Raw genomic sequence first — 23,663 nt, forward strand, 5'->3', positions numbered from 1 at the left:
AGCTGCTGATCACTGTTGCCAACTTCGCTCTTTTGGAGCCAGATCTGGCTCTTTCGTGCACTCGTTTGACTGTTAACTGTGGCACCCGCCCTCTGCCCCACCATGATGCCACCACTGGCTCCGGCCCATAAAGACCAACTTTTGCCATGAGTGTACATTTTGCAAGTGACGTGATATTCGTATAGCTATAGGCTGCGTCACCCACCTCTTCTTTCCTCCCCATGTATTTTTATATATAGCGCTGTGGCTAAGATGAAGATGACAATTTTGTTATCCGGGAACCCTTTATTTTCGATTTTATATTAACATCATTGGATTATTGAGATGGGTGATGCCGCCAAATCTAGGTGGTGAAAACTAAGAATAAATTGCCATCACTTTAAAGCTAACGGTAATAGCAGCACCCCCGCCCCTCTGACAACTAAAATTACCCTAGTAGGCACTTTATGCAGCCTTCGTTAATCTAGCTCCTTGAAAGTCCTCTATACCTATATTAATGGTGAAATTTAGCTCTATTATGCACATCAGGTTTGGCAACACTGCCAGGATGGCCGTAGGAGGCAAGGAGAAATGCACTAGGCTTATGGGACCATTATTTTATTCGTTCTCTCGGGAATATCAAACATCCGATGACGTAGAAAAGTACATGGACGGAAAAAGGACACGTTGAACTATGTCATAGTAGTAGGAAAAGTCGAAACTCCCATTTGATGAGCTGTAACTTGAAGTTGAAGTTGATGTCCCATAAGGAATACATGGGATTCGGTAAATACTAATTCATCATATTTTTCAAAAATCGTATAAGGCTTAATAATCAACTTAGGAAACCGCTTCCACTTGCCACATGGGGAGAAATTCATACTCTTCATTTCTGGCGGAGATCTTTTTAGTAGCATTGCTCATTCCGACGATATTGGAATAAATGCATGCCTGGTGCGTAATTGTCCCTCTTCGCCTTAAAGTATTTGCCTCTCACTGGAAAAGTCTCTGTCATCCATGTATGAACTCATTGGCCTCCCTTGAACAAGATGTTCCTTACCGATGTCTGAACATGTTGCTGTTGTGCTAAAATCAAGGAAAAATTAAACAAGTCCCTAATATTCTTAAATTTCATTGGCATATTACAGTATTATAGATGCCTACTAAAAGTTGATCAGTATTTGATTTAGTGGCTAAAACATGCATGGATGTTTTTCATTTTTCTTTATTTTCAACATCGCACCCCCTAAATTTCATTCCGCAACCCCTCAGCATCCCATCGATGATTATTCCTGGCTCCGCCCTTGCATTTATGACAAAGATTTCTATCCTATTTTCAAAGTTTCACTTCCATATTTTGAAGAAAATCAAAGATGAGGTGATGTACGTGTTGTAAACTGGACTAAAAGTGGATGAAAAAAAAGTGAATTAAAAAAGTTAATCTTTGCCAAAATTGTGTAATGTGGATAAATTACACGCTAAACATATTTACATGCATACTAAGTCGCAAAATAATGCAAATGGAGTATTTTATGTGACTGTTAGGGTTTCTTGTGGATTTTACCACATTAGGCACATAATCTGTAAATATTATCACAAAAATCGTATGTTTTTGCTATGGGTTTGCTTTCAATACTACTGAGGCAAGAATACAGCAGTCACAATGACATTTATTTAGTGAGTTGTTATTTTTCAGTCCAATTTTCCAATGCAGTTTCTTTCTGTGATCAAAAGTTGGGTCCCATCTGATAAAATCCTGGCTACGCAACTGAACTCAGAGGTAGAAATGTGACAAGTAATCAAATTACCAATACATATTTCAGGAAAAAAACTATAATTGCACATTGACCCAATTTATAAAGTAACAAAATGATATTAATATGCAGGGGTGCCAATGGGGCAATTTTTTCCTTAGAATAATATAAAATTCAACACTATATATTTTTCTAAAATATTTGCAAAAAAAAGTGTATATCTTGGCACCATGATGCAATATGTGTGATGAGACAAGATGTGAAGGGAAATCAGATTATATTTCCTTAGTAATTCACTTACTTTAGCTGGTTCCAAGTCTCTTTTGGTACTATGTGCAACCATATTTAATCCATTAGATAAAGAAAAGGAAGAATTTAGGGAGGGAGATCAAGTAAGGTTTTCAGTGCAGCTTAAAAAAAAAGTTACTTTCAGTATTAGGATAGTAGTAGACAAGCTGCATTAATTAAATACTTTATGTGGCATAAATGGGTGTAGGGGCAAAGGGAATGTGTCATTAGCCTTGCAGGGGATGGGCACCGCTGTGCATATGGCCCCATTATACCAATTAACTCACCTGAACAATGTGGACTGGAGAGACGTGACTGTTGTTGTGGTGTGTGTGTTTCCATAGTGTGGAAGAACCTCCTTCAGTATGAAGTCCTCTATAAACTTCAAAGATCTCCCGGATGCTGTGTAGTCGCAGTACACAACTGCAAAGATACACAAAATGCTTATGAAAAGTCTGCTATGTACTACAAAAATTTAGCATATTTTTGCTTACATCTAAAACATTACGAGTCAAAAATGAAAAACACATACAAATTAGGCATGTGGGTGGTCTCCCTGCTAGGAAATTATAATGGCAACTTAAAATTATGTACATATTTCACACATGTAATTTAATTTAATTCACAGTAATTTATACTTGTTATTGATTTAATTTAATTCACAGTAATTTATACTTGTTATTGATTTAATTTAATTCACAGTAATTTATACTTGTTATTGTAAGGACATTTGAGGAGCATGATGACCATAACCTCAGTTCTTTTGACATTCCATTTCTTTTAGGAAAAATGAGCCGAAGCAGGGGATTATGACCCGTCCAACTCCCCCTTGGGCATGCCACTGTATGCTTAGTTTTCCCCACTTGGAAAAAAAATACCTTACTTGCCCCTCCCCGGAAACATTCCTTGAAATTAGGTGCTTTTAAAAATTTGAATTGAGGCAGTTATGGTGCAAACGGAAGAACATCTTTCATTTCAACAATTGTGTCAAGTAATATTCAAATTTATAGATTTTACTAATTTCTTACCAAAGAAAATTACCAGACAATTTTTAATGTATGAACTCGAATTTTTAAATCTTTCAATACCTGTGAGTTTGTTTCTTAAGTTCACATTATGTACAGATACATTAATCGGGACTCTAACCACTATGCACAGTGGTTCGGGTCCCACTTTAATCATCTGTGCACAGAGCGCACGGACTTAAAACACAATTCAAGCGTTAAGACGAACCACTATGTGCCTCCACCGGACATCGAACCCGGGACTCCTTGATTACTAGGATGACGACGTTCCTACTACGATATCTGGGAAGCACTTAATCTGAAATAGAAACCACTCGACAGTGTAGTAGATAATGCTGTCTCCTTGTAATCAAGGAGTTAAGGAGTTGGGGTTTTGCCACACCGGGATAAAGGCAGGGGAAGGGGGGGGGGGCACAGAGGATCTGATCACACTTTAAACTGCAAATTCACATTCAATTAGCCTATATACACCTCAAATGACCAAATAACTTTATCAACACTTTTACATCAATAAGGAAATAAACAATTTTGATACGATAAAAAAATGTGCATCCAGGATGGTGGTATCCTTGTACAGGGCACGAGATCCAGCCAGATAAAGGACCCTAACTGCTCCTCCCCCACCGACCTTTCCCGCGGTAAGCTGGGGAAAACAGGATTACTCTCATGGTAGTACTATTTTACTTGTTCTCTTGGGAATGCTAAACTTCCGATGGCGTAGAAAAACACATGATCGGAAAGACGACACGTTGAAGATTTTATTGGTCTTCGCAATAGTCAAAACTCCCATTTTATTAGCCCTAACTTTGAAGTTGTTGCGTTCTCTCCATAAGGAATGCACAGGATTCTGAAAATTCTTATTCATCACATTTTTCAAACATATTGTCTAGCTTGATAAACCGCTTCCACTTACAACATGGGGAGATATTCATAGCCGGGTTTATTTGTGGTAGCATTCGTCTCTATTCCGACAATACTGATAGAAAGTTGAATGTGTATAAGGACAAAAGAAACGAAATATGCCTCACACACGAAAACGCAAACCAGCAAATCCCAAACAGTGGTCTACTTTTAACTACGATAGGTCTACAAGAATAAACTCAATGCTCGTGGACGAGGCACAAGCTACACCGTCGACTTGCCTCCGGTCAACACCGTGCTTCAAACGTGCCTCGTTGGGACGATTTATGGCTTGCGTTTGCTTGCCAAAAATTCCCGCACCAGGCAACTGCACGGTTCTGCTAGGAAGAATTCTACCACGCCTCGTCGAGCTGAAACAGCACGAACCAACCAACCGTTCTGTGCGAATAATATGCCTACAAATCATAGGTACTTTTTTCTTTTGTTGTTGTCTTGCGTTCATACACGGATACACAAATTGCATTTATAATTATAGTTTAGAACTGACCGTGTGAGGCATGGGTGTCGTTAATTTTGATTTACTTGGAGTCGAAGAGGAACCGTTTATTGTGCACGATGTCATAATTCACAAATCATGAAGTTGGATTACTGATGCCACACGAAACAAGTGTGCTGGGACCAGAATATCTAGACAACAATGAAATTAATCCATATCGAGGACGAGATCATCCCGAGTATGCTGTGACAAATTCATATTAAATTTTAATAATTTAAATGTGAACGTGACTGTCTGAATAAACTACAGCTTACGAAAATGGACAGTCTAATTACAGCAAGGTGTTCTTTGTATCTGCGAGGCAGCGACTCGTGAGAGCTAGGCCAATGAACTCGTGAGAAGGAATGCGAGTGCAGCTACCAGCTGTTTGCAGCAACGCACACGGATTTGCTCGCCCACTCGCTTTCTCTCCTTTTCTTCCGTTATGCGCGGCCTTGCTTCACATATTCTAGACACATAGTATGAAGACTCCTAAGCCGGCCATAGGGAGGGACAACTCGGCACTCGCCCGAGGCACAGCGCCAAAAAATAAATGTTTGTTACCAGTTTACAGGACGCTGGTGCTTCCAATTAATCAACTAATCAGATTTTTCCCTACGTCATGAATTGTTTTGACATACTTAAAATTACTGATATATTCTAAACGAAGTACTAAAAAATAGTGTTGAAATATTTCAATCAAAAATAGTTAATACGTACTGCTAGTTTAATTATAGAATACAACCATGAAGTGAAAAATATATTTTACATGAAACAATGTAAATTCACTGCTCCGTCAAAATTCAATGAAAAGTGAAGAGAGGATAATGTTATTGAATATGATTAAAAATTGCCATTTTGATAGATAATTTGATATTGAGTACACCCAGTTTGTAACAAAATAGTTCTCACAAAAAGTTTGGAATATTGCTATATTAGGCATTAGGTCAGTAGTTCCCCAATGGCAACATTGGAGATGAAAGGAATAAATAATTTAGGAACTTTTATTAGCCTCCCATTATTCTTGGCCTTAATATTCAACACGTTTTGCTTATTGCTCTTAGGTAATACAAAATGTATAAATTTAGTGTATATTTATTTGTAATAATGTTAATATTATGACTATATAGTTCAGACTTCTGATAAACCCCTTAGTTATAGACCCCATGGATATTGTATGCACCCTATAACCGGCACAGCAAGACTGATATAGTGTATTTCAACCTAGAAGTAATTTCAGAGGAAAAGGTGCTAATTATGTAACATATTCACAACTTCCATGTTCACAGAAAATACCGTTCGAAGAATGGCGTTCTAATTCTGCCTGCATGTTCTTCAATTCGAACACTGCATGCAGTGGTGGCGATTAGTGAGGGCAGTTGGCCGAACTTCCGCTTTTTGATCCTGAATAGAATGTTACTGAACAATCATCGAACTCGCTACTTTTAGTGCAAAAACCTTGGAACAACGTGCAACGTAACCTTAAATGGAAGCCATTCAAGTAAACAACAGGGATGAATCACAACGCCCATCACGTGAACATGCATTGGAACTCAACTAGATGCACGTACCCAGCGCCCCCTGTTACACTTCGTGTCGAGTCGCACCGCATACTGGGAGCTACTGCCATTTGGCACAGACAAATGAGGACCGATATAAAAAAGCCTGTTTCGCAATTGACCGTGGAAAGACGCCCATTGCAAACTGCTTGCCGAGGGGAAGCTTTTTCCAAAGAGGACGACGCTTGTTTAGAAAACGGTTGCCTACGATTCTCAAAGGAAATTTCCACTGCAACTGTGCACAACACAACAAGCATAGGCGTCGCCAGAAATTTTTGTAGGGGGGAGTTAGATCATTGATAGAACTTGAATGATTGAAATAATATCAATAAAAATTATTACCACAGTTATAATTGTCATTTTACAATAGTTATAAGTTAATTATTATATAAATGGTGAGACGTTGCTATTTGATCCACGAGATGAGTTACTATTCAGAACTGTTTCCATTAAATATTTGCATTCATCCAGTTAGTGCACTGAAGTTCATTCTCATTGTATTTTGTCATTAACTTTCACACACCTCGTTCAAGAAGAGCCTTCAAAAGTTTATATTGTGGGTCATTCCATGTCAATTCAGCCAGGCAATGTCACTCATGGAGGGGGGAGGTCAGTATAACTTTTGCCATCTCTTCCTGCCTTTGATGTTCTCCAGTGGTGCAAACACGGGGGGGGGGGGTCAAGGGGGGCATTCCCCCCAACCTTGGTTGGAAATGAGTTCTAGGGGGCAAACTTTGACAGCCAAGTGTACTTGCAGGGGGCAATTACCGCCCACAACTTCAAATGTCATGCAAATACAAAAAAAAACTTTTCGTAAAATTTTCTTGCTCGCTTCGCTCGAAGTACCTACTTTTCTTAGTCTTATCAAGTTCAGAAACGTACCTAGGGGACGGAAGGAGACGGTCTTGGGCGCCGAAAGATCTAAATGAAAAAAGTTGTAAAATTGATTAATTTGTGTTTTTTTTTAAAGTTACTTTAAGCACAGAAAGGCTAATTGAGACTGGACCTATAGCTTAAAGTGGGTTCCGAACCACTATGTGCCTCCACCGGGTATCGAACCCGGGACCCGTTGATCACAAGGCGACGTGCGACGATGTTACCATTACACCATCGGGGAGGCACAAAAGTTGTAAATGATATAATTCCAAGGCGTTCCGTTAAATTATTTGCGCCCTATTAAATTAATATTGGTTTCAGCCTGCAAAAAAAATTGGATCCTAAAGTTTTCTTGCTCGCAATTTATATTTGTCCACTGTAATGCATTGTAAATCACCAGACAGAGAAATTAGACTTGTCGTAATTGATTTTGTTTTAAATGTATGAACAATTGTTTTGACGAAAGGGAGTGTGTGCACATTTGAGAGACAATTTATGTAATTTTTGTTGTTGGTTTATTGTGAGATATATGAATTGGTTGTGTAATGTATTTAAATAATATACGCTGTATATAATATTTATTAAAGAAACTTTGAATGCGTACACAATCATTTAGTGTCCATGTCACTCCACGTTGCATATATGTGAAACATATATCGTGCATGAAAGTTATGTTAATGTAAAAAGGAATTATATTTGGAATGCATTTATCAAACATTTTCTGTCTTTCAAAAATAGTTTATGTACTTGTTTTCCGTTAATAATGTGACATTGAACGTGCTAAAAAAGTAATTCAAATTGTTTGTTCGAACACAAATGCTTTAGCACAAACTTCTACCCCCTTTTTACGTAATTTACAAGGATACTAACGTCTTTGATACTACCACTACTAATAGTAATAATAATGTTGGTCCTGGGTTCGAATCCAGGCTTGGGCATGGATGTTTGCGAGTATCCATTCATCAGTTTCATCATGCCACCATCACTCATCCCCATCTTCGCAAATTAGCCAAGAGTGACACAATAAGCGAAGAAAAATAAAGCAAATCAATAATAATAAAAATGTTATAATAACATTATTAGTAACATTATTAACATTATTTTTATTAAAATTATTATTATTATCCTGGTACTTGCCCCCCAGACAAAAATTCGTGGTTGCGCCTCTGATGTTCTCTTTTCTTTTCTAGAAATATTGGGCCAAAGGGGGGGATTATGGCCAATATCAACCCCCTTTAGGCACGTCACTGGTGGAAATTTTACTCTTAAGTTTATGTTGTGTAATCCCTCGCATATAAAAATTAACTTATGTTCAGGAAAAAGAGGATGTCAGGTAACTCTGCTCCACAAGGCATTCTCGTAAACAGCATATTTTACGAGTAGGAAGAGGAGGTGATCCACCATGGTCTATTTCGAAACCTACACCATACGTCAATGGGGAAATAAGGCTTGCATGTATGCTCCAATTTCGCAGAAAGGCATTGGCGCCACTGTTGCATTTGTCTCCGTACTTTTGGCGTGTCCAGGCTCAGGCATCAGTCTATGAAACTGATCGTTATCTAGGAAAGGAAATAACAGTGGTCGACACTTGAGACGGATAGACTCGAGCGTGACCGTTGCATGCTTCTTGTTGCCGCTGGGAACTTTTTAATACTGGGCAAATTTCGCTTTTAGTGAATATTGTGCGGAGAGCTCACGATCACAGACTAGCTCATGGTGAAGTCGGAGTTCAGGATCATGCGATTATGCATAGATCCTGAGGTGCGAAACACGAAGATATATGTGGCCTCCCTCCATAGTGGTGTAGCGGTAAAGTTGAAGTCCTGATTCGAACGCCACTTTCCTTCAAAGAAAGTTCCTAAAGATCAGCTTTCCTTTGACAACCATGTGTCAAGTCAACGTGGAGTAAATAAGAATATGCCAATTCAGTTTCTTTAGCAATGATAACCGCAACCTCACCTTATGAAATCTCTACAGTCCAGCAGAATTAACTTGACAGAAATGGCCACTCGGTGAGTGATGCAACTGCGCTCGAATTGGCTAGAGCGGGGGACTTCCCGCTGTAACGGGCCAACGGAAACTCCAGAGTAGAGTTCCCGTTGGCCCGTTACAGCGGGAAGTCCCCCGCTCTAGCCAATTCGAGGGCAGTTGCATTACTCACCGAGCGGCCATTTCTGTCAAGTTAATTCTGCTGGACTGTAGGTTGAGTTATTGTGTTGTGCTATTGTCGATACAGGCATGACAGCGTCACAAAAAGCTCTGTCGCATCCGTTCTAACATTCCTGGAGTCGTTCTGGCGATATCACAGGCGGCAATGATTCTTGCCAGCAGGTCCTCCTCACTCTGTGCCGGTGTCTCGTGGAAAATACTTTTGACATGATCCCACGATAAAAATCGAAAGGGGGCTGATCAGGCGAACGGGCTGGCCAAGGAACAGGACCACCTCGTCCTATCCACCGTCGACGCTGGGGTCCGCCATTCTGAATACCTCCTGTAACGTTTTCGTCGTGGAGTGCTACGGTAAGCTGTAGTAATGTCCCATTAAATCTACAAGCCGCATCTTTCACTAACATAAGAAACTCCAACTGTAGTTTTGACTAAATCTTTTAATGGCGCGTTTCCGGACAGAGGTCCCTCATCTCATACTGGTACTTGGGGCCAGCCTCCATTCACCCTGCGAGCTTAATTCAAGGTCACGGAAACGTCCTGTGTATACATAGGTATCTATAGATGTATACCATGGCCGTAGGCAGGAAACATTTTCGGGTGGGGTGGGGGTATTCATGTTCTCATGGGCGTCGCGAGAAATTTGAATGAAAAATAACAATAAGTATATAATAATAATAATAATTAATATTATTATTGCTGCTGTTATATCCTTGAGGAGGCTTTCTCAATCCAGCAGACGAGTGAGAATATCCACTTTTTTTAAGTTTCATTCTGTGTGTACTGAAATGTACAATTATTATACTTTGTTATTAAATTTTAATTACCTTCAAGAAAAAGCTTTAAAAGTTAAATAGAAATTTTGTCAAAGTTTTTGTTGTTTGACCTTAAAATTTAGAGAGAGAGAGAGAGAGAGAGAGAGAGAAGGATGAAAGTGATAGTTATTGGAATTTTGAACACTGTGTGTAGCCAGCTGGTGCATCTATTGTAACCTCAATCGCGAACGTAACGCGCTACGAAACTGGAGATCCTAGGTTTGAACTCTGAGGATTTTAAACCTTATCGGACAGGGAATTTAAAAGTTGGAAAGGGAATTTTGGGACAATAATGAGGAAATTGTGTGTCACCAACACTGGAAAGAGGACAGCAGAAGTGAAAATTGAGGGATCACGGGGTGGGCTGCGACTCCGAGAATAAATCCTGTTTTGCTCAAGTTGCAGAATTCCAAATTAATTAAAATTGTAGCTCGTTCGTTTCAGCATTGTCTCCTTGTATTTTTGTGCAGCTTCAAATACATTTTTAAAAATGAGTTACAGATTTTGGTTTCTAAACTTTCATTAATCCAACATGTCGGAAGTTTCGGGGGGAGGGGTTTGAACCTTAGAAACCACCCTCTAAATACGGCCATGATGTATGTATACCGGAACTTGAAAGATGCCTTCAACATTAACGATTATTGACGCCTTACACCAATGTTTGTGTGAGCTGTTTCCTAGGGCAACATCAAGACCCGTGCCGGACGTCTCGTTTCCATAGTAACGGCTGTCACCACCAACTATTATCCATATCAACGGTTCACACGAGTTCATCCCTTCAGAGAAGACGTGTACAGGCTGGGGGGCGGGGGCAGTGATGCAGAAATAGTTCAGAAATCTGCATTTGGCATCACAAATGTTATCGATTACTAAAACCCTGTGGCTCAAGAGTCCTTCGAAAGAGCAACATGTTGGGTGACGCTTACATGTAGTCAGCGCACCGAGTCCCATAGGCGTTGTCATATCAAAGTATATTTTCTATCAACTATCCTCACGATGCTACGATTTCGTATATCTCTATTGGGAGACAATTCAATAGCAATTGGTATAAATCTATGATTTGCTTCATAAATTTCTGTCCACACTGTCCAAAGAAGAGTCCGATTCGACTAATATCCTGTATGATTTAGTCCATGAATGTAAAACAATTGCAGATGTCGCTTAAATTCGAATGTCTGTGTGAATTGGCAAAACTGTTCAATTATCAACATCTAATAAACCAATTTATATCCATTTCATTTATAGGAATTATATATGACTCAAATTCTGCTTTTATGAAATCTGAATATTCATAACTTCAGTATCATTGGCATCCAACTGCTTTTATTGTTAATGATGGTCCAATCGTGAGAAATACACATCGAATCGGAAAACGAAAAAATACGTGTTTAATAAGTGAAAGAAAGCTATTCAATGATATCACACTTGATTCCCCACCGGGGCAACTGTGAAATTTTAAATGGAAACCCCCATTTTGTATTGTAGAATCGGAAAGAGGACTTCATTGAGCTAGGAGGATGGTTGATAGCTTGTTGGACTCGGAACGAAGTCCTCTTTCCGATTCTACAATACAAAATGGGGGTTTCCATTTAAAATTTCACAATTGCCCCCGCCCCACCCCCAGGGGACGAGGGTGGGGAATCAAGTGTGATATCATTGAATGAAAAGCTTTCTTTCACTTATTAAACCCGTATTTTTTCGTTTTCCGATTCAATGTGTATTTCTCACGATATGTGACCGTTCCGGGACTTTTGGACCACCCGGTATATAAAAATGTATGTATGCGTGTGGGTGGGTGTGCGTGTTTGTTTGTTCCGTCATAACTCTCGAACGCCTGGAGCAATTTCAACCGAACGTGGTACACGTATCACTTGCAATCTGGAAAGAATACTTTGGGGGTAAGACACCCCTGACACCCCTAGGGATGGATTGGGAAGGGGTGACCTGTAAAAATAATCGAAAACGACCTATATTAAATTCCGCACAAACAGACATCCGTGACTCGCTATGCAATCCCGCACAACGATAGCGTTCCTCGGGTTGTCTGACATTCAGGCTGATATGACTGTGTTGCGAAAACGCCCGATATTAGTGTGGAATCATAGTTTTCGGAGTCGCTCCCAATGCCGTTCAACTCCAAGTTCATCACCTATCGGCATAGGGGGTGAAAAATAAAATGCCACAAATGACCTAGATTAGTGTCGAATCCATAGTTTTCGGAATGCAAAATTGGGCAATTCGTAGTATACGAAATGCACCACACATGACTTCACGATCTATCAGAGAAGAACTGCAACTACCCACGCTTGAATCCAGACGAAAATATGCGTTCCTACTCAAAATTCATCAGGCAATTCACACACACAACCACCTACTAAGCGGCAAGGTAATTATACAGTGCGTCCATTTCGATCTTCAGCCGAGAGATCCGGAGAAGCGTGGCGGGCGGTGCTGACGGAGATGCCGACATTTGCGGCCTGTAATGCCCGCTTATTTTTATGGACACATGCAGACATTTATATAAATATTGCAAAACGAGCACTAACCTGTGTTATAATTTATCATCTGTAATTTATCCAAGTTCTGCCCTTATATACACAAAAAAATACGCTTTAGAAACGATGTTAAGAGCCACAGATAATAAAACATTTTAATCATAGTTTTGACCAGTAACGTCCTGCTTAAGTTTATATCCTTGAAAGAGTTTTGTGTCGATGGGGATCGTTTGGAGGTTTCGAATGTGCAACACTGTATCAAGATTACGCTGTAGAAGAAACCGTTAAAAGTCAATAGTGTTCGTGAGCTTCCTTGCAATCCGAAATCTCCGAGCTCGAGTTTTTTGTTCCTTCGCGACAGAGCTGTCAATATAATGGCGAGCAGATGTAAACCAAGAGCGTGTTAATTTCGTACTGTGCGCAAGAGTGTTATTATTGGTTACTTGCCGTTACTTGTTTGTGTTATTGCAGCCTGTATGTGTGTTGTGTCAGTAAGAGGATTGGAATGCCAGTCGCAAGGTTCACGTTACGAGGGGGGCTGATAAGTTCTCGGCCCGACCCAGAAGGACTTCAGCTACAGGCACGAAAGTTTCAGGCTATTCAACGTATTCTCCCCGAAAGTCTACACACTTGGCACTTGGTGGATATCAGTTTGAACAACTCTTATAACACAGGTTAGTGCTCGTTTTGCAATATTTATATAAATGTCTGCATATGCCCATAAAAATAAGCGGGCATTACAGGCCGCAAATGTCGGCGCCCGCCACGCTTCTCCCGATCTCTCGGCTGAAGATCGAAATGGACGCACGGGTATGTTGTAACATGCATTATCCCAATCTGCGATCTAATAACACCGATAGTATCCGAGTACCAAAATGTAACAAGGCAAGATACGGATCAAAATCCCTATCATCGCTGGCAAGTAAGGCGTGGAATTAACTGCCTGTAGCCTGGAAAAAGGAAAGAAATTTGGCCAAATTTTAACAACAAATTAAGATGTTAATCTACGAATACTGACACCGTGCCTCATTGCCTCCTTCACATATACTTACTTAATTTCTATTTCTTGTGTGTTTTTATTCCTTGTGTATTTTTATTCCTTGTGTGTTCAATTATATAGGCACACTTATATTTTTCCATATTTATACATTTATAAATAGTTAACATTGTATAGCTTAACAAATTAATCCATGTAGGGCAAAAAGCTGTTTCTATAGTAATCCGTGTAAAAATACTGTAAGCTTAAGTGTAACCCTACTTCAAATAATAAATAATAATAATAATAATTGGTGACATTCACGATCACATTTAAAATTAGTTACATTTTACATTATAGTTAGAATTTAACGCCGGGTAATCAGCTAGTGAATACAAAATAGGTGTAGTGATGGTAGGTCCTGGCGTCGTAGCGCGCTGTGCTAACCACTCCGTCACGGAGGTCGGCTCAGGATTCAAAATATCATAACGGTTTTCCGAAAGAAGAGGACATTTGGAAAACAACAGGCCAGGAGGTCCAGCACGACCTTAACACTGAAGCAGTAAATGACAAGGAATCAAACCTTGAATCCTTTGATTCGAATGAGGTTGAATGAATTGGGTAAATCAAGTGTTACGCTCCTATCAAAGAGCAGCAATGATTTACTGCTGCGATGGTCGTTTGAGTCTTTATTGGAGAGCGTGTGTGGTCCTCGTAACATCTTTCGGAGGAGCAAAGGGAAAAATACTAGCAGAACGCGAATTCTGCGGTTGTTGACAATAGTCGGAATTAATCGGAAGGTCACCTCGGGGTATTTTCGCCTCGAGGTTTGTGTATCGTCGGATTTCTGAGGCATCTTGGCAGCCACGCCAACTCAAGCGTGGCTGATGAGTGAAGCTAGGGCCTCGTCTTCATTCTTCCATCAGACCCTCTGAAGAAGGACATAACCGAAGAATATAAAATAAAAAGGTGCAGAAAATTTCAGTGAGAACAAATTTAAGATTTCATCTGCACCATCGTCACAAAACCTTACATTTGTTATGATAGTGCAGTAAAGTTCGGTCAAACTTCCACGAAAATAACAATAAATAGTAAAGGAAAGCAAGACTGTTCCCTGTACATTTTACCGTGACCAGCAAATATAAACTGGGCACCTATATCCTGAAATACCAGGTATCCAAAAAAGTTCGTGCCGCTGGAACGAAAAGTGAAAGTCAAACGGCATGTGTCGGCAATCCTGTCTGGATGACATCAGAAGTTTACATTCCCGGTAACCGATAGTCAGTGCAGAGTTGGGAGGCGTGTCGGTCGCATAGACAGCAGGTCTGTAGAAACTAAAATCCTGAAGGGAACATGTCAGTGTCAAAGGACGTTTTACGGCCGTGTTTACTGTATGAGTTCAAATTTGGCAGCAATGCTGCAGCCGCTGCTCGAATGATATGCTCCGCGTTTGGAGAGGCATCAGTGAGTGAGCGCACAGCGCGAAAGTGGTTCAGTCGATTTGCATCGGGCGATGAGAGCCTCCAGGACAAGCCTCGAGCTGGACGCCCCGCCACTATCGACGAAGCCCTGCTGAAGGAGACCATCGAGCGTGATACACAGCAAACGTGCAAAGAACTTGCACAAGGGTTTGGAGTGTCGGAGGAAACCATTCGATTGCATCTGCACAACCTCGGGAAGACTTGGAAGCTCAGTAAGTGGGTTCCTCACGGTTTGTCCGAGGAAAACAAACGCCAGAGGCTCACAATTTGCGCATCATTGCTGTCACGCCACAAGAAAGCCCCATTCCTGGACCAGATATTGACATGTGACGAGAAATGGGTGTTAATACAGTAACCGCAAAAGAAAACATCATTGGTCGTCCCCTGGTTGTGTTGCATTGACCCCCAAAGAAAACATTCATCAACAGAAGGTACTGCTCTGTGTTTGGTGGACCAGCGCTGGTGTTGTGCACTTTGAATTGCTAGAGCATGGCAAAACCATCACATCGGAGGTGTACTCGTCCCAGTTGCAAAGGGTTGCAGCTGCACTGCGTCCGAAGCAGCCATCACTAGTCAACAGGAAAGGAGTAATCCTTCTTCAAGACAACGCTAGACCTCATACGGAGAAAGCGACCAAGGAGGTAATCAACACACTTGGTTGGGAAATTTTACCTCTTCCTCCTTATTCCCCGGACATTGCCCCATCCGACTTTCACTTGTTTTTGGCCATGGATAACCATTTGCGTGAGCAACAGTTCCTAAACCGAGATGATGTCACGCAGGTCATAGGACAATTGTTTTGCTCCTAGGGACCAGAACTTTTACAAATGCGGGATTTATAAGCTTGTATCTCGTTGGGATAATGTAATTGAAGCTGAAGGAGCTTATTTTTCTGAATAAAATACATTTGCCAGAAATTACAGTGTCTTTATTTCTCACTGCAAAATACGGCATGAACTTTTTTGGATACCTGGTAGTTGCTACTGACAACACACATTTACACTGTAGCGAGTATTTCAGGATCTAGATATCCCAATTTATTGCCGGTGACTGTACATAAGTGGTGTGGAGGTCAAGCATCAAACATTCTCGATCTCTGCCTTAGTAAGAATTATATCATCAGTACGAGGTTTCGGGCCCCTTCACCCGCGGTAGCTCAGTTGGTACAGCATCTGGCTACCACCTGGACAAATCACGCCCCAGGGGACTGGTGATCTGGACCCCAGGAATTTTCCCAGTCATCTCCCTGTTTTCAGCCTCGTATAAATGGCTACTGGGGAGCAACCGTGGGGCGTGATGCTGATGACATCATCCCAACTATGACCGAGATCAAGAATATGTGGAGCTCTATACCTCCACTTGACCCCATATGCCTTCATGGCATGTGTGCACACCCACAGGGGCGTGGAGGGCTTCAGAGCGGTTTTATGAACGATCACTGTCGGAAAAATTCTCTCCTAGGATCACCCAAGCCGGGAATCAAATGTGGCCTCCTACCGACTGGGTTACGTGGTTCAGGCGGCGATTTTAGGCAACTTGCATTATTCTTATTAGGAAGGCAAGTGCATTTCTACTAAATTCCTTGAACTTACAACATAGAGGCAAGAAATTTGGTACTAATTTACTTGCCTCCACAATAAATGAAATATTGAAAAATGGCAGCTAATTTTTTATAGCTCATATTTCCAGTCTTCAAAGCCAGATTACACCAGCCATGGGACTCCATGCCCTGAGCATGGTCACCTAATGAAAACCCACTCTCTGTTGTCCCACGGAGTTTTATCGTTTTGTTTAATTTTACTTCACTTTTGTGCCACTTTTGCTTAATTGCGAAGATGGGGATGAGTGATGATATGATGAAATTGATGGACACTCACAAACATTCATGCCCAGGCCGGGATTCGAACTCGGTACTTCTGGCGTCGTAACGCGATGTGCTAACGACTCCGCCACGGGGGCTCGCCCACGGAGTTTTAGTTTGACCCATATTCATCATTCGTTTCAAACTAAAAATGTTATTATTATTCTTACATATGATATTTTGACGTTCTCGCCCGTTTTTGTACACACACTCTTGCCACAAACATAACACAACTACATGTGCTCAACACATGTGCTATCACTAAAGTGAATAATTTCCTCCTTGATATAAACACGAGGATATATGGGGGTTATTCCTGAGTACACAAAAAATAATCGATCAGACAATTCGATTATAGATGGCGGGGAAAGAATTTCCAGATTGGGCAATTTTCCAATGTAAACAAGTGGAATACAGATCGTCACCGAGAATATTTTTTATTTTTTATTATGGGTTTTTGGTTTGAGTTGCTCTTTTAAGTCCACTTTATGCACAGTAAGGCTAATCGGGACTGGACCTACAGTTTAAAGTGTACCTCCACCGGGTATCGAACCGGGTCCCCTTGATTACAAGGCAAAGACGCTACCACTGCGCCATGGAGGAGGCCCGCTTATTTTCTTATAAAACATCGGATACAAAATGGATCACTTTAAATTTTTGAGTGATATAGAGAAACAAGGTCTCGTAGAAAAGATTGGCAATTTCCCGGATCCTTTGGATGAAGATTTACGGAAAAATAGTAGTATTTTCAAAGACAATGTTGATCTTCCACAAACAGTTTCGTGTTAAGACTTCTGCAGGTTGAAATAAGGCTTACATAAGTAATAAACATTGAAATACTTCAATTTTACAACAGTAAAATGTATAATTTTCGACATTGTGTAGTCAAACGCAGTCCCTTTCATTTTATCATAAGGCTTAAAGAGAGCGTCGTCAGAAATTTTTGTAGGGGGTAAAGGCCAGTAATAAAAGTATAGTGGTAGAAATAATAATAATAATTACAACTGTTATGTTATTATACAATAACTAATTACTAAACTAATTAAATAAACAAATATTATTCGAAATTTATAATTATTATATTATTTATTTATTTATTAATGCTATTCGAGTGCATATCCAGCACAACAGTTACAATATTCAAATGCACAGTTATTGTATTTTATTATTAACTTTTTCAAGTGTCGTTCAAGAAAATACTATATTTTACTAATAAAGTTTACATTTATTACATTAAATTATACAATTATAATTTTTGGAATTCTGGATGATTATAAACAGTTTCAATTTTTAAATATAGTCAACACATGTGCGTTTATGATTTTCGAAACACGTAAAATATTTTCATTCGAATTACTCCGGTGATGTGTCGAATATAGAGCCTATTCCTCCGTGTTTGTGTCCAGTCTTTTCGCTTTACTGCTTGAATTCACTGATTTTTCCGTATCGGATCTGTCTGAAAACTATGTATAGATACCAGAGAGAAAATATTTGTTCCCAACCTCGTGTTGTAACCAAAAGCCACACAATGATTGTCGCCTTTTCTTAAGACACTGTCTTTACACCTTTGAATTCCATGTTATTCTATTGAAAACCGGAAGTAAAGTTCCCGCCCGTGCCAAGGTGAATAGCTCCCATGGTCCGATCATGTCCGTAACATTCCTGGATCAGCCAATCCCGAGCGAGACTTGAGCGCGTATAAGTGCGCAGCACCATGCGCCGTGTTCTCTCGCGCATGAGTAGAAGAACGAAAAAACGCGTGTGAGAGGACTAGACTCGCATCGTATCTGAGCATAAGCTAAGAGCGTTGCGAACGTTTGAGCCAAATTCAACGAAGGAAATTTTATTTCACACTGAATATTCCATATTGTAACGTAAGACATGTTATGCTATCTGTATACAATAATAAGGACCATAACATGGGATCCTTTCGAAATATGTTTCTAAACAAAGATCTCCATAAGGGGGAATCCTCGTTTCTTGCGCAACAATTTCCTAACATTTACCATCCAGACAGATGACGAAATCACAGATGACCTTTCTTTATGATATTCGATTGGTCCTGAAGCAATAGCCTTGCGCGTTCTGATGGTTTAGTTCGTCTTGTCTAGATCTTAAGAAAATAAAAGTGCGTCGTCGATTCATCAGCAACGAGCATCATCAAGCTGCGAAAAGCTTCAGTTCCAGTTGATCATTAACTCCGTAGTTATGTGCTGCAACCTTAAGGGACAATGCCAACGGGCGAACTGCCATAATTTGACGACGTCGTAACTATGTAATTATCCGCTGCGATCAGTTTGCAACATGGACGCGATGACGTAATTTATTCCTGGAAATCTGAAAACTGCACTGCACTGCATTCCACTTGAATACACAAGGGCCACACGATAATAACAACAAAGAGGAGCTCCGGCAGTCCAGTAGTTTGTGTTTTAAGTTCATTTTAGGCACAGACAGGCTGATCGAGGCTAGACCAGCTTAAAATGGGATCCGAATCATTATATGCCTCAACCGAGTATCGAGCTCGGGACACACTGATTACAAGACGAGGATGTTACTGTACAACTACGCCGTCGGGGAGGTCTGATAGTCGTTCAGTCGGACTGCCAAGCGGAACACCAGGCTCGATTGCCGTGATAGGTGGTCCACGTGGAAATTTTACATATTATGTCCTCTGCACAAGGCCCACTTTAGACGGAAGCATTTCCTTTAGCATTTTTGCTAGCATAAATGCTATGTAAATGCTTCCAAAAATTGTTACGTTCCCACGCGCATTTAGTGCTCCGAAATTTCAACTGTTTTCCGGTTGCTTGGGTGCTATTGTGCTTGTTTTACTTGTGATGTGGACTCGAAGTATTGAAAGAGAAGAAATGCTGGACAACTGCAAGTGTGTGGAGGACTGGTCGCTTAGTTACGGGCGATTTTCTTTCTCGGCCATGAGCTCGGATCGAAGTCTCGTGTGGACAGCTTCTGGAAGCCGCAAGAACAACGCTTCCCGTTCCCGCCAGCCGCGTGACTCAACCCAGCACTGCCTCTTGGTTGCGGCGTTCTCCCTCCTGCTGGCAGGCGACATTCATGTAAACCCTGGTCCCCAGCCGGTTTCCCGTGAACAATATAGTTTACGTGTATACTACCAAAATGTGCAAAGTCTAACCAAAAAGTTATCGACTCTGGAAATGTTCTGTAGTGAATTTCAAGAATACGACGTGATTTGTTTCAGTGAGGTATGGTTTAATGAAACGATCGGCGATAGTGAAATACCCCTGAAGGACTTTCAGGTATTCCGCAACGATAGAGGTTCACGTGGAGGCGGAGTAATGTTACTGCTAAACAACAAGTGGCCCTGCATCAGACGTCTGGATCTGGAAACGTCATGCGAATTAATATGGACTCAGGTAAATATAGGCTCACAAAAACTTTTAATCGGCTGTTTTTATAGACCCCCAAAATCTGGCACTGCAACCTTGTCAGCATTATTAGATTCTGTGCTGAGTGCTATGAAGGAAACTGACATCATTCTTATGGGCGATTTCAACCTTCACATAAAATGGTCATCGTCGAACTCTGGCCTATGCACAGACAATGATGACAGATGGTTTTTTGATCATTATATCAAAGCGATTGGACTTCATCAGTTTGTAGACTTCCCCACAAGACGCACAGAAACTCTCGACCTGTTGCTGTCTTCGTACACAAAGGTCAAGGCCAAGCCTGGTGAGCAATTCATCGCCTCGGACCACACTCCCGTGCATGCCGAATTCCAAGTCCCTGGAAAAGCCCCCAGGCCCTTCCCCTCCTCCAGACCTGTCTACAACTGGAAAAGAGTCAACTAGGAGCTGCTTCTCTTGTCACCAGCCTTGTACCGTGGACAATGATGGACCCCCTCCCAGCGGAAGAAGCAGTGGATTTCTTTGTGGACTGTGTGCAAGCCATAATTAAAGATCACGTGCCCCTAAGGAAAACAAGAACATCCCGATTCCCATCGTGGTATAGTGAAGAGACGAAACTTACGCTAAAGAACAAAAAGAATGCGTGGATCCTGTGGAAACAAGTCCCAAACGTTCATACACGGAACACTTTTACTCAATTAAGAAAACATAGCAAAAACTTAATGCAAAGAGACTATAATAATTACATTCAAACTGTGACGGAAAGTGCTGCTAAAAACCCCAAAATGTTCTGGACGCTAATTAACTCACGCCGACAACACGACCGTATTCCCGTTCAAGTTTCCTGGAACGGTAAGTCTGCTACAAAGAAGGAGCGCACGTCACTTTTTAACTCGTATTTTCACAGCAACTTTGCAAATAATACCGCTACCGCACTGCCTGAAGTCAAGCCCATCACTCCTTACACACTCTCTCAAATCTCAACTAACTGCAATGAAGTCCACGAATTATTAAAATCTCTTTCATGTTCTAAAGCTAACGCTCCTAATGATATCCCTGCCATATTTCTACAACGATTAGCCCATATTCTATCCAAACCAATCAGCATAATCTTTAACAAATGTTTTTCCGAGGGTGTATTTCCTCTTGCATGGAAGCAAGCAAATATAGTTCCTATATTCAAACACGGAAACAAAACTCACGTTACTTCTTATCGTCCGATTTCCTTACTTCCTGCACTTGCACTACTAGCCGAAAAAATAATTTCCAATCGTATCCTTGCGCATGCTACTCCGTTCCTCTCTCCCACTCAACACGGTTTTCTTCCTCATGCTTCATGTGACACAAACCTTGCTTGTTTGCTCACCAACGCGGTTAACTGCCTGAGTGCCAAGCAAGACATGGATGTCGTTTACTTAGATTTTTCTAAAGCGTTTGACTCTGTCCCTCATACAAAACTCATCCATAAACTTTCAAACAGATTCAACATTCACGGACCTCTTCTCAAATTACTATCATCTTACTTGCACAATAGAAAGCAAAAGGTTATCATATCTGGTTGCTCTTCGTCATGGCTCCCTGTAGTTTCCGGTGTGCCTCAAGGAAGTTCTCTAGGGCCCCTGTGTTTCACTCTTTTCATGGACGATATTCATGAATATATTTCTCCAGAATGCTCAATTTTATTGTATGCTGATGACTGTAAGTTATTTAGAAACATCGCTTCAGCTGAAGACACTTGTTCCATGCAAGACAATCTCACACACATTGAACGCTGGTGCCAAGACTGGAATCTGAAAATAAATCCCGAGAAATCTGTTTTTATGAGGTTTACCCTCAAATCCAATTTTACAGCACCATCCTATAGATTATGCAACAAAATCATCCCGTTCGTACAACAGCACAAAGATCTTGGAGTAATTTTCGACAGCAAACTCACTTTCAGCCACCACATAGACATAACTTCGAGAGCCATGAAAACCCTTGGGCTAATTTACAGATTTACAGATATCACACATGTTTCTGCCCTCAAAACCTACTTAACATCGTGCGTCGTACCTATTCTTGAATATGGTTCCTGTATTTGGTCAATGGCCTGTGATAGCAATATAAAGAGAACGAACAAAGTGGTAAATTTCTTTATCAGAATAGTCAAACATAGATGCCCAGCCCTTGCAAACTTTTCCAAACATTAAATTCTGTCCACTCTTCAAATTCACGATCCGTCCCTTCGCCGTCAAGTTTCAGATCTAACTTTTCTTTTCAAAATCATGAATGGACAACTTTTCACTAACGAACTCTTGCCACATCTTCACATCCGGATCCCACGTACCAACAGAAAATGCAACAACTTCTTTTATACAAAAACCTCAAGGCTATCCCTAGAACAAAGGTCATTTCTCTATAGGCTACAAACAAGGTACAATACACTAATTGATCCTCCAGGCTTCCATCTATCTAAGCAGGCTTTCAGAAATGCGTGCATCAAGCAGCTGAAGAGAAATTAATATTTGTTATACCCTTGATATTGTTTTATTATTATTGTTTAATTTTTATTATTTTTATTGTATTATTCTTGTTACATATGTATGCGTGCTTCTCATTTGTTAATTTCTATTTTTCTCGCTGTTGATATCCTGATTTAAAATGGATTCTTTCTGTATTCAGGATTTCTCAAATAAATAAATAAATAAAAAAAACTCATGAAAACGGTTTGCCGAGTTGGAATAGAGATGGCAGCACAAGCTGTGCAAGAATGAAGACTAACACGAGATACGCAAATGGCAGTGTAAATAAGTGCAGAGTAATTTGGAAAGATGAACAATAGAATCCATTATAAGAGGATGAACAAAAGATATAAAAACAATAAATCAATGTAAATACTTAATAAATTAAATTGGTGTTCATATGTAAATATACCAGAAAACTAAAGAAGTGAAAAAACTGATACAAATTCGTGTCTTTTAACAGATCTCGAATCTGTTAGCTTGATTTACCTTTGGTTGCGCGACACAGCCGTTGCACGTACTTGGATGAGCGTTTCAATCGTCTGGCACCAAGTATACACTTTCTTGTACTTATTTAGAGTTGGCGCGTTTCAGTCGTTACTACAAGGGAGGAGAGTAAGATAATGCCCAAAGCACGAAGGAAAACAGCTGGGAAAAGGATAAAAGAATTCCTCAATCGTCGAAGAGCAGAAATAGGAGGCGTAGATATCAACCCTCACCCTCGAAATCGTAACCCTCTAGGACTTCGTGTGAATGAAGAAAAAGTGAGGCGTTATCAGCCGGCCCGTAGCTAGAGGCGGGCAACTGCGTCCTCCCCCCTGAGAACCTGCTTTGCTCCCCTGTGAAAAATACAGAACACATTCCTACCTGGAATTCTCACTAATCTTTACAATCATATTCTGTATTACTCTAACAACATAACAGACACTTATTGATTTTGTGATTTATGTAGGTGTGTGGTATTCCGTATAATGTCGTATCAGCATTGGGGGCAGGGGGGAATTATCTTCCAGATTCAGACTTTGGGAAATGATTTCGCAATTTTCAGTACCTAGAACAGTTGTGACATTTTGAGTAGTCTTGTATTAAAGGTGCCTAA

General features: G+C 40.6%; 1 protein-coding gene across 2 annotated transcripts in view; it reads right to left on the bottom strand.

Moving 5' to 3' along the window:
- Positions 1–23,663, bottom strand: part of LOC145993800 (uncharacterized) — a 206,120-nt gene that overhangs the window by 54,128 nt on the left and 128,329 nt on the right. For both annotated transcript variants that reach the window (XM_083129610.1, XM_083129611.1), the window contains exon 2: positions 2,309–2,444. In XM_083129610.1, coding sequence (XP_082985736.1) covers positions 2,309–2,444 — 136 coding nt within the window. The remainder of the gene's footprint in view (positions 1–2,308; positions 2,445–23,663) is intronic.

Source organism: Lepisma saccharinum, chromosome 10, assembly GCF_977018435.1.
Source record: "Lepisma saccharinum chromosome 10, izLepSacc3.1, whole genome shotgun sequence".
Classification (NCBI taxonomy): Eukaryota; Metazoa; Arthropoda; class Insecta; order Zygentoma; family Lepismatidae; genus Lepisma; species Lepisma saccharinum.